Genomic DNA, 12,389 nt, shown 5'->3' with positions numbered 1-12,389 from the left:
GCTATCTAGCCGGCTCGAGGTTTATCATTGAGACGGATCACTGCCCTCTCCAATGGCTGCAGACCATCTCTCCCAAAAATGGCCGCCTCCTGCGCTGGAGCCTCGCTTTACAACAATATTCCTTTGAGGTGCGTTACAAAAAGGGGAGTCTCAACGGTAACGCCGATGGCTTAAGTCGAAGCCCCTAACGTAGGAATCAGCCTCAAAATTGTTGGTTACTGATGTTTTTCTTCCTGAGGCAGGATTTTTTTTAACATATTGCTTTTGTTTAGTGTTTCAAAGTGATGATATGCTTTCTAGTGCAATTTTCCAATTTGTGGACGCGTTCTGAGTGATGCTAGACTACTGTAAGGAACTAGGCAGTGGTATAAAAAGGGGAAAGAGCCTGGCAGGGCTTAGTGAGGGTTGTGCCGTGCTTGCTGACTGAGCGGTTGAGTTTCAGCGTAGTTCTAACGCTTGCCGGGAACGAGAACAAAAATGTGAACTCTCCCGAAGTCACTTTGCAGTGTCCCGTGCGAACCTGAACGAGAGAACGAGGCCTTCTCTGTGCGCTGCGCTCAAGAAACGTCGAGGGACGCCCGACTTCGGTTATGAGCATCATCGAGCGACATCCCTCCGGACAGCGGATGCAGTCCCCTGTCCATCGGGATCTCCTTCCCCCGGCGGGGCGGTCTGTTGCGTTTCGCCTGCGACACGCGGTTTTGCCGGCGCGACTTCGGCGGGGCGGCAGACATTTTGGCCCGTTCGGCGTCGCCGCAACGCTCCCCGCCAGGCGTTTCCAGGCGTTTCCAGGCGCGACTGCGGCGGGGCGGCAGACATTTTGGCCCGTTCGGCGTCGCCGCAACGCTCCCCGCCAGGCGTTTCCAGGCGTTTCCAGGCGCGACTGCGGCGGGGCGGCAGACATTTTGGCCCGTTCGGCGTCGCCGCAACGCTCCCCGCCAGGCGTTTCCAGGCGCGACTGCGGCGGGGCGGCAGACATTTTGGCCCGTTCGGCGTCGCCGCAACGCTCCCCGCCAGGCGTTTCCAGGCGTTTCCAGGCATGTTCCGATGCCACGTGTCTTCATGTGCGTGTGTGAGTGTATGTGCCATTGTGCCCGAACCAGGCGATGCGACAGCAGGGGATCACCCTCTCCTTCCAGTCATTGTGCCCGACCAGAGGCGCTACGACAGTGTGCGTCACCATTAGCCCATTGTACAATCACGTGCTCGTCTATTGAGGGGTTCCTTCTTGCCCTCAACTGCGAGAGTATAAAAACAGCTGCCCCCGGACGCCAAAAAGAGGGCTCCGATTTCTTCTGTTGAGTAAAAGTGCTCTCCCGTCTCTCTACTTCGGTCAACCTGACCGCCAACTCTTTGCGATGTTAAAATAAACAAGTTGTTTTGTTGTTACCAGTCGACTCATGCTTTGCCGGGACCTTCGGATGCTTCCAGTTGCACCCCAGGCCGCCAGGCCAACGCTACCCTTGGGGCTTGCGACCCAGGTACTGCCACGGGCGTCAGCGCCGAGTTCCCAACAACCGATGCCATCGGTGGGATCCAAACACTGTTCTTCCAAGTACTTTTTGCCCTCGTTTAGCCATATGCCCAAATACTTGTATTTTTCAACATGATCAATCTTAGTGCTTTGTATTTCCAATGGTTCCCCCCTTTCTTCATTGTATACTATTATCCCAGACTTCTCTCTACTGAATTGCAGTCCCAATTTTTCTCCCTCCTCTCCACATATGTTCATTAGTTCCTGTAGCTCTACTCGGGTGTCAGCAAGCAGTACAATATCATCTGCATACATCAGTCCGGCTAGTACTTGAGCTACCTTCTGCCCTTCCAGCATATAGCTTATGTCAGTTCCTATTGTGCTCTGTTCTAGTCTCTTTTCCATTTGGCTCATGTAAATCATAAAAATCATAAAAAGCTTGGCGGTGGCCGCTCAGTGTTGCCAGTCAAATCCCGACCTTTGCGGTACTCTGAAATTTTTTCCAGTGACTCTACGGCAAACTAGAGTTACTGTATAGGCTACCAAAGGTAGCTCTAGCTTTGGTAGCACATTCAGTAACTCTACGGCAAACTGCATCGCAACGGCATCTACAGGCAGCATCTGGGATCATGTCTGCCGATATAATAAAGGGCACCCATTGGCTGTCTCGATCCCAGATGCCGCCTGTAGGTGGGGTCGCGGTGCAGTGTGCCGTAGAGTTACTGTATATGCTACCGCAGGTACCTTTGGTAGCATATACAGTAACTCTAGTGTGCCGTAGTGTTCCTGTATATGCTCCCGCAGGGAGCATATACAGGAACACTAGTGTGCCGTAAAGTCCCTTGATAATTTAGTGTGCCGCTGCTCCGGCTCCCGCTGCGTGGAGTATACCATTTTTTCGGCACCTGTACATTATTAGCAGCAGTGGCGATAAAGGGCACCCCTGCCTCAGCCCCTTGTTGGTATCAACATTCTCCTCATCCCTTCCCATTCAACGCAAACAGCATTTTCTAGGTAAATCACAAAAGCTGTAGAGAATCGTTGCCTAAGCCTTCCAGAATAACCTGCAAGGTGTTACGGTCTTTGTTGTCATACGCTCCTGTAATGTCTAAAAAGGCCACATATTACGGTCTGCTTTCTACTCTTGATATTTCAATACACTGAGTAAGAACAAATAAGTTATCATACAAACGCCTACCTATTCTGAAGCCATTCTGAGGTTCTCCCCAAATGCCATTATTCTCTGCCCGTGGTTACAGCTTTAATTTGCTAGCCTGTATATTATCGATGTAATGGTCAATGGTCTATACTAGTGAATTGTACCTTTCTCCCCGCCATTACCTTTATAAATTAAATTCATTCTACTTTGTCGCCAACTGTCTGGCATTCATCTGTCTTAAATTTTTTCCACTACTTTCACCAGAGCTTCCTTACTTTTTGGTCCTAGTTCACAAGTTTCACGTTGACAACCGCGGTGTGCATCGCATCCAGCGGCTGCGCGAACAGTGGTGGCTATAATTTATCGTGCATGAAATAAATGAGCGACTATTGACGAGAGTGCACTTTGCGTATATTATCGCGAGTGGCGATGTGCGCCCAGAGTTCGGCAATGTCTGCGGCTACCACCGTGTTTTCACACACGGGGGTTTCGCCCTAGCGCACAATCAGTTCATCGGTACGGTCGCTGGTTCTACCTAGCCTTCATGATCGTGGCAAGTAGTTTTCAAAATCATCGCCACCGATTGCGCCAGTCTTGCAAAATTTGCACCTTCGCCTCGAGTGACAGTTTTGTGCTTTGACGGCAGCACTGATTGCCGCTTCCGCGGCACATTTCCACGCTCCTAGAGGAAGAGAGGGAGATAGTAGAAAAATAGCGCAGGCGCGATTCGCTTAGTTTCTCGGGACGCTCGCCGCCAACGCAGAGGTGAAGAGGCTGGCGCCATCTTGTGGCACGCCGCACCAACTTGCGATGTTCTGAATCGGCGCCCTGGCGGCACGTGCTGCACGGTAATGGCGGCAGATACGAACTTGCGTGGGCAAACTTCTTGCCCCGTCTCGGTTAAGGGGCACTTGGCAAAGCAGATTTCAGGATTATTCTGCATGGAAAATACCGCCCAAAAGGCAGAATTTCGATCGCTATATCCAATATGCGGTGAATAACATGTTCAATATTTTTTCGCATAGCCCCAATTGACACACTGAGCTCATCGTTATAACTGATATATTGTATGTGGTATTATAAGTGGACTGCACTGTACTTCAGTATGAGCAAGCAAGCACTTGCAGTCATGTACAGCTGTAAGCAAAAGTACAAGGACTACAGGCTCACTAGAAATATTTGTAAAGTCAGATGCACAAACTGAAATCAACAAGTGCCCTGGAAAATTTGCAGTGCCAAGCTTGGAATGCAGTCCTCAATTCCAAGTTGCATTCATAGGCATGGAAGAAAATCTGGTTTCATCAATAAATTCCGGGTCCATATACTTTTGCTCAGGGGAGTACTATGTTGCACAGGAAAATCTGGATATGGTGGGGCAAAGTCAAATAAGTACTTAAAATGATCACACAACAAGGCTTGCATCTTTTTACTTGTTTAATTCAGTGTCCGGGCATTTACAGATGACCTGCGCTACGGGCAGCCCCCCCTCCAAAAACGGAAGGTCCGATTGCCAGCCAACAACTGTCTCTAATGCACAATTCGGAAAAAAAAAAAAAAAAAGGGATCGTGGCATGTGGCAGTGTCTTAGAAGGCGAACAGCAACAGGAAGGCCATCATAAGACAGAAGAGACCCATGGCCTCAGACAGGGCAAAGCCCAAGATGGCATAGGAGAACAGCTGCTGCTTCAGGGATGGGTTCCGGGCATAGCCGATGATCAGGCTGCCGAACACACTGCCGATACCAGCACCTGAAAGCAGACGGGAGACTTGTTACACCCTGGTCTGTGCGACACCAACATGACTCGCTCAAGGTGTGGGCTTGCTTGTACGTAACAGCCAAATTCCCTGCGATCAATGCAGTTAAAGGGGGATTTGCAGGACTAAAAATCAGCATTCTTGCCAGAAATGCAAATTCCCTAATCCTGTCTGTACTGGATTTTTAAGCATGTAAAGAAGCTCGTCGCCTTTGCAATTAAAGAAAATTAAGATTTTTTTTTTACCTTGCAGTGGAAAGAATTTTGGGATGTCATGAGATCTTTGAATAAATTCTTTGCAGGTCGCACTTTCTGGCCAATTCGCACTTTAGGAAAGCTATTGTTTTGAAGTGCAAAGGCAAAAATTTTGTGTAAGATTGCGTCTAGGCCAAAAATTTCTGCGGAACACTATGGACATCTTGAATTTTTTTTTATATTTCTGGATCAGAGCAAAAGTTTAAGCGATGTGGTTTCTGCAGAAAGTAAAATTGCAAGCAACTGGCCCTATCCTGTAATATCGGATGTGCAGTCAGTCAGTCAGTCAAGAACTTTATTGAAGTCCTGAGGAGTTTCAAGCCGTTGGAGATCCCACGCGGGGATGTGCAGAAGGATTAAGGAAAAATGTCACCTAACTTTGCAATTAAGTTTTTCTAAAGTGTCTTGTTTATCTTAATGGGACATGCATAACTGTCCACATTTGCGCTAGGGTAATCAAATTTACATGTTCTAACAACAAGAAAAAGCTTCCTGCTGGATTGTTAAAATTGTTCGAAAGCTGGCCGTTCAGCCCCACATCGTGGGTGCTCTCCTTTGCCACATTTAATGAAACTGCACGGCCTTGTTCAGTTTTCTATGACAGTTTCAAATATGCAATTACTTTTAAAATATGATAATTAGTTTCATGATTAACTAAAAATAATTTAGCATTGTTTCTGGGATCCCAATGGAGCAAAAACTACTTATCAGAATCTTGCTTTAGGCACATAGCTGGATACTAGGAAACATAAGATTCACAGTAGTAAGAATAGTTTTTTGGTATCACAACTGCAGTTGACTTGTTACAACATACCGTGCTAATCAACAAAAACTTATCTGAAGTCCGTGACACCTGAACCGCCTCACTTCCGAAAGTTTGGTCGCGATGTGTAACAAAGTTACTACAAAGAGTCATGAACGTCCAAAGTAAAAAGTAGTAGTTTTGCCCAAAAGGCAAAGCAAGGATAGTTTTATCTGCCGTATAAGGTTGTAAACACTAGCTTACTAACTAAATTAACAAACACTGTCACGTGCACAGGTAAACATGAATACATCTTGCTCAATGACCACGGGAAGTCGCTGTAAAAACTGATGGAGGAAGCGCAGCAGCAACAGAGAGCAAATTGTCCTTTGTGCTGTCTTTCACTAGCTGTCCTTGCTGTCCAACGCGAACTAAACGTCGAAAGCACAGTGCATACGAAGCTACTGGCACTGGCCGCACTTTGTTTACATCGCAGATTGCTTTCACAACACGGCGCCGGCACCTTTAGCAGCAGCCACCGGAGTAACCCAATAGAGTTACCCAATAGAATATAGCCCAATAGACCCAAAATAACCCAATAGAGTTACGATCATTCCTTGCCGGTTCATACGTTCCCGGAACCTATTTATCGGCATCAACATTCAGCACGTCGCTAAACTGCGATCGTACAATACATTTTCTGGCTGCTAGATCCCGTGTAAACGAGATGTGTGAGGCGTGTGTGATCGAGAAGTATATAGCTGGCCGCCGCGGCAACTTCACCGCAATACTCGCCCGCCAGTCTCGCGTGAAAAGGCCAGTGTGCACTTTGTTTTAGGTACCAGCAAATCTTTTCCGGGGTCGCTGCACGTGGCATTCACAGCTATCACCGCCAATCCTATTGTAATAAGCTTCTTTGCCTATCTGTTTCGAAGAGCATGGTGCCACCGGAAGCATAGCGCACATTGTTAATGAGCGATAACCGAAATGCACCACTGTTGCTTGCTGCAGACTGCGTTCGCATGTTTTGCGGCCGCTAGATCGCATATGAACAAAAAAAGGCGAGAGGTGCGGACGAACAAGAACAGTGTATAGTCGCCTGTCTCGTGTGAAAACTACGGTGCACAGTTTATTATTCCGGTACCAGCAAATCTACACCCAGGTCGTTACATGACGTATTCACAGCTATCGCCACCAAACCTATTGTGATAAGCACCTTCGCCTATCTGTTTACGGCACGTTGCGTGACGCACCATTGGTAGCGTAGTGCATGCTTTTAGTAAGCGATAATCCAAATGTGCCGTCGCTCCTTGCTGCAGGCGGCACGCAATGTGGGCAGCACATTTTTCGTCCGGGGCATCCGGCGTCGCCCACCAGCTCGACTTCAATTCGGTTTCCCGTCACTCTTAAAATACCACACAACAGGAAAAGAACAAAACGCACCTCGGGCCACCGGAGCCCCACTAGCTGGATGAGTTTTGGCGTGCCGCAACCATTGTGATGCTTCGCATTACGTCTTTGTCAAGAATAGTTGGGAGTCCGTAAATCTTTTCTTAATTCGGATGGTACGTTTTTTTCTCACAATTTTTCCCAGAACGTATGAACAGGGTTCTACTGTACATGGAAGACGAATAGAGTGAAGACGAAGCATGCTAAATGCAGCAGCAGCCTACCAGAGCCGGCGACACCGACGGTAGCAGCTCCAGCTCCAATGAACTTTGCAGCAGAGTCAATGTCCCGCTGGACTGCACTGGTTTGGAAGCCCCGCACAACCTGCAGCAATGTTTTCAATCATTTGATGTGCTCAAGGAATCACAGCACAAGTTCAAGATAATAGGCAAAGCAAGTAACAGCTCGCCTTTTGAATCATGGTTATTTCTGGATACAGACTGTTTGCACATGCTTCATTACTCAGCTTCGCAAGCGCTGCCAAGTTGGCCATAGACTAATGTATAAAAAATAGAAATTTCGTACGCCGCACAGTGCCGTTTCGTAATTAGGACATTGCCTGCATCACTGCACATACCGTATTTACTCGCATAATGATTGCACTTATTTATCAAAACAATTGACGCAAATTCAGGGGTGCGATCATTACGGTGGTTAAATTTCCCGTAAACAGAAAACTTTTTCATCCTTCATTTGCTGCGGGATGACAACAGGTCAACAAATACGCAGCTGCCGCTATAACAGTGCGGGACACCGAAACTAAAATGGAGGCCGGCGGAGCAAGTCGATCGCACCGACCCCATTTTTTTCTCTTCTCGTGAGTACATTACACGCATTGAAAGTTTCTTCCGCATCAGTAATGAATAATATCGTTACTATTGGCAAGCTTGCGGCAACAACAGCTATGACCACTTTGAGGGGGCAGAAAAAGATAGGAGCGCTTAGCTGCCAGTGAAATAGAAACACATGGCGGGCACGCTGCGGAAACGGCGGCATTTGTCTTCACCACTCTTAGTACGGCACGCTTCCGCTATGAGTGGGCGAATACCTTAGCTGCGTTAGAAGCGTCGGCATATGAATACGGCACACTTGTAACGTATCAGTGTAAACATGGCTACTATCGTTGCCGCTGGCAATTTGTTGCGTGCCAATGAGTGCACACGAGAAGAAATCACCTTTTCTGTTGACCACAACCACTATAAGGCCTACAAATAATAAAGCTAAAGCAAGTTTCATTGTAGCTTTTTTTTTTTCGTGGAAGTGTGGAAAGTGATGAAAGAATGGGGCATCTGCTTAAGAATGTTCGGTACGTGCATACTGCTTGGTATGTCTTGGAAGAGTCATTCGCATAGCATTTGACAGACCGAAAGCGCGATCGTCATTAGCTAGACCTGGCACACGACATATCGCTGTGGTAAGTTCGGGGTGCGATCATTACACGGGATCGGGGAAAAAAAAAAGAATTTTGACGACAAAATTCAGGGGTGCAGTCATTACGCGAGTGCAATCATTATGCAAATAAATACGGTATTTTGGGCACCGAATCAAGCAGAAAGTTTTTATTCAATGCTTTGCCGGCAAAGTGAGCAATAAATTATAATGCGTGCAAACCCAAGGTAATTGTTGCGAACACATGCATGCTTGTTGTGCATGTTCTAAATACAAGCGAAATGGAAGCTACACTGCAGCAATTTTCCAGCCACTGTGTGCCAAATGTTACTCCCTCATGACAAACTGCACTGCCCATTTACAGCAAGGCAGTGAAGTTAGGCAACAGCTATATGCGAGCCATGTTAAGCCTGTTCAGCTTGATCACTTCACTGTGGCCACTAATCACAAGAGCATACAGTTTAATCTCGGAGGCCATGGCACCAGCATGTTGAGTTTCCTATCGCTACAAGACCACGCTTGCGGCTGTTGATAACTAAAATTTCTATAATGCAATGCCATAATGTAATTCACAGTACTCGCAATATTGTGCAAACAAAAAATACACAATAGTTTTAACCACTGAGCGTAGCTGCTGCACATAGACATGTCCATTGCAAGAAAGTGGCACATCGTGCTGATGCTACCCGTGTCGGCCAACGACCTTTCTTGGGAGTGTTGCAGGGCCCTTTTAACCCCGTAATTGCCACTAGGAACCTTCAAAAGTTATGAAGTACGGATTTCTGAAACCTGTATTTATTCTGAAATTTCTTTGCTAAGGAGTATGCCAGAAACACCTATAGTACTTTTACTGCTATAAATGAAAAAAAAATGTTAATAGGCACTGTGCATGATTCATGCATCAGTATTGCAAGGCAGTTCGAACATGCCAGCTATGAAGAGGAAACGAGCATAGGTAAGCAACATACTTGGCTAAGAGGCCCAGCGCCAAGAGCCAGTCCAGAGACTCCGGCGGGCAGCACCACGGACTTGCTCTGGTTCTGCAGGAGCAAAAAGTGAACCAAGCTATGTTGAAAACAGCCTTCAGCCCTACACTAGCAACCATCTACCCAGAAGCTTTAAAGGAGCATGGAGACATTTTGAACTCGAAATTATCACTGTTGTGTACATAGCAGGTAAAGCTGTGAAGGCTCCCAGACTTCTTCCGCTGCTCACACCTACGACTAATCATGGAGAGTCACATATGAAAGTCAAATACATGCTGTGAAAAATGAGAACAAGATGAAAGCAGGAGGCAACATTTTCACAAGTGGACTCATCATTTTCAATGCACCAAAAGACAAGTCCACTTGTCGAAACATTGGCTCCTGCTTTCATCTTGTTCTCATTTTGCTCACTGTCTTGAATTTCCATTTCCGGCATTCCCCGTGTTTTGCCAGGTATGTACTGTGACATTCAATGCAACACAAACTCTGACACTCGTGCATCACAGAACATGACTATTACATGGAAGGTGTCACAGATATGGACTTATTTACCACCCAACGAGAGGAGCGACGATCCAGCTACCACAGCCTGCAACAATGTGCATTGCGTGCAAAAGTACGTTATTTGATGTAATATTACGTACAGAAGTTATGTACGAAATAGCTATTCCGCAGGAAGCATCACACATCAAATACAAGTGCAGTACAGATCACATAGCGCAATATTTCTGTACTAGTGGATCCAGAGAGGAGGGGGGGGGGGGGGCCTTTATGCTTAGCAAAGAGTTGTAGGCATACTTCCAACTGATTTTAGGTTGGAAAGGTGCCGTGTGCATTCCCCCCGTCTTGGACATATCATTGCTAGAAGCTTAGAGAAACTCCTTCGAAGAATGGTAATCCTCTAGAGATTCCTGTTAATAGGCTATTACAGGTTTTCCAAAATTCCCCCTTGTGAATTTCAACCTAGCCGAACACCATAACCACCTAGCAACCATGGCAAGTAATTTTAAAACTTAAATACTGGTACAAACAAAATATTCTAACATTCACACGCCACTACACGTTCCTGCTTTCTAGGAAGTCATATCCACAGCCTTGAATTTCTTTGTGTGAAACCAACTTATCTGTGAACACACTGCAAGCACAAAAATCTTGGACCAACAGAGGGTACAACAGGGTGTGCTTCACTTCAAGCATGTTGTATGAAGAACAAGGCCAGTTTTTCACCCTTCTCATGTTTATTTGTCAACTGACTGTGCTGCTAGGATTGAGCATTCGAATGCACTTTCATCCTTAAGATGCATTGTAGAATTGAGCATCACATCTTGCCTAGTAGATTGCATGCAACCCACCTCTTCAAAGAGCCGGCTGTTGCTGACTGATGAGGACAGAGGCCGCAGGCAAGACCGGGAAGTGGCAGAGGCCTAAAAATAAATGCTTTGTCACACTTTGAGGAAACTAGCTAAATTTTTAGTTTAACAAGAGACTGAAGAACAGGATAAATTAAAGGGAGGTTATTGCTTGTAAAGACACATCAAGAGCAACACTGATTAGGTACTTCAGCACAACTTGACCTGCATTTGGCATAGGGGTGTCTGCAACAGCAATGGCCCCTCTGCGTGCGTGTTGAGCTCAAAAAAAAAAGAAAAAAAAGAAAGAAAGAAAAGAAGGAAAAAGGCAGTAGCGGGCAATTTGAATGGCGAGAGGTAGGCGCGCCTCATGAAGTTGCTATTATATCTACGACCAGGTCATTTTTTCGGACTAAATCAAGGAGACACAGGAAAACATTCACAGTATCGATTGAGTGAGCGTTCATACGGGCGCCTTCAAATGACGGGAACGCTATCGAGACCCCTCAGGTTATCGAGAAACTTTCAGCAGGGAACTTTCATCGCCCGCTGTGGTACGGAGCAATGACCTCTAGCTGTTCAGGCTTCGGACTACGAAGGACATTCTGGGCGTTGCAAGGTGACCAGGATTCAACAGGCATCAATGACCTTTGCAGAACGAAAACTAGTCCGGCTGCGACAGTGCATTGGGCCTCAGTTAACGGAAGACTTCGATAAACTACAAAGTTACCGGCCAGCGTGGAACATTATTTAGCGCATATGCAGCGGCTGGGCGTGATTGACGAAATCAGTTACGCATAAATGAGAGCACGCGGCAAGTTATTTTGTTAACAGGATAACGCCGGACGCGCCCCACTAGCAGCCGGGGCTGCGGGAGGTCCGAGGCCACTAAGCCGGTTTATGGGAAGCTAAGCCTGTGAACGCCTATCACACGAAATTGTGAAGAATTATGCTAACTGAAGACCTGGACGTCTGGGTTCGACAAAGCGGCGCTTTAAGGAAGGACTGCTGTAGGGATACGACGGGGTCGTTTCAACATGGCGACGCGGTTGACCGTTTGCTTTTGATGGTGCTCTTCAATGCTCTATTGAGAACAGAAACCTCTCTGGACAAGCACTTCGTTGCTAACAGTAGACGCTTGTGACTAGCGGCAGTGAAGTAACGGGTGAGGTCATGCAAGGTCAGTACTCACCACAGTTCGTGAAACGGGGGCGGCGAGCTTGAGGGCGAACATCTTTAGTTTGGTCCTTGAAGGGTGTACACAACTGCAAAATGAGGGCGAAAGGACTGTACAACAAGGCAACAGGTGCCAATAAACTATGTCGCCAAATGCGCCACCGAAAAGATCGGCAAACGATGGACACCGGGAATCTTAATTTCAGTTTGCTGGGGTGACCTTCACAGAGAAGCCGGCTCTCGTGAGCCGTAGGGAATTAGCTCGGACATCGGCGATTTTTTGGAAGTCTGCTCTGAAATTACCAGCAGATACAGTTATCCTAAGACTTTGACATACTTGTGAAAGTAACAGGTTTCGGCGTAACTTTCTCTACGGGCAGATTACCACGGATAACGGCAGCAAAACTATAGCAAACTTACCGACCACCACAGTCAGCAAGATCCAAGGGACTGCACCGACTGCGCGTGCGCGCGGTTCCTGCCGGAGAAGGGTGTGCGTAAAAGGCGAGTGTGAACGAAGCTCTCGCACCTTCTCTTTGAGTGTGCCCTTATTAAAAGTACAAAATTGCAACTGCCGGTCTCAGAATCGCTAACAAATAACTTAAAATAGTTTAATATATTAGGTGTCAGAGAAGTTTTACAAATTACTTATTTCT

At 46.8% G+C, this 12,389-nt stretch overlaps 1 protein-coding gene across 2 annotated transcripts; it reads right to left on the bottom strand.

Moving 5' to 3' along the window:
• Positions 1-4,054: 4,054 nt before the first annotated feature.
• Positions 4,055-12,301, bottom strand: LOC142583369 (ATP synthase lipid-binding protein, mitochondrial-like). Of its 2 annotated transcripts, none has more exons than XM_075693799.1 (6): positions 12,154-12,301; positions 11,750-11,822; positions 10,561-10,632; positions 9,191-9,262; positions 7,058-7,157; positions 4,055-4,381 (listed from the first exon to the last, which is right to left on the bottom strand). In XM_075693799.1, exons 2-6 carry the CDS (start codon positions 11,789-11,791, stop codon positions 4,218-4,220), a joined length of 450 nt encoding a protein of 149 aa, XP_075549914.1. In that variant the 5' UTR covers positions 11,792-11,822; positions 12,154-12,301; the 3' UTR covers positions 4,055-4,217. The 2 variants fall into 2 exon arrangements, with proteins under 2 accessions (XP_075549914.1, XP_075549915.1); XM_075693800.1 differs by lacking the exon at positions 12,154-12,301 and adding an exon at positions 12,071-12,149.
• Between the last annotated feature and the right edge of the window lie 88 nt (positions 12,302-12,389).

This window comes from Dermacentor variabilis, chromosome 5 (genome assembly GCF_050947875.1).
Source record: "Dermacentor variabilis isolate Ectoservices chromosome 5, ASM5094787v1, whole genome shotgun sequence".
NCBI lineage: Eukaryota > Metazoa > Arthropoda > Arachnida > Ixodida > Ixodidae > Dermacentor > Dermacentor variabilis.
Note: the sequence above shows the minus strand (reverse complement) of the source record. Positions and strands in the feature narration are given on the sequence as shown.

Bases quoted from the DNA above. Each gene is read 5' to 3' on its own strand.
- LOC142583369 (XM_075693799.1), bottom strand. From the start codon at position 11,791: ATGTTCGCCCTCAAGCTCGCCGCCCCCGTTTCACGAACTGTG. The intron at 9,263-10,560 runs GTGGGTTGCATG...TTGCTCCTGCAG, and splicing joins ACAGCCGGCTCTTTGAAGAG to AACCAGAGCAAGTCCGTGGT. The intron at 7,158-9,190 runs GTATGTTGCTTA...ACATTGCTGCAG, and splicing joins GCGCTGGGCCTCTTAGCCAA to GTTGTGCGGGGCTTCCAAAC.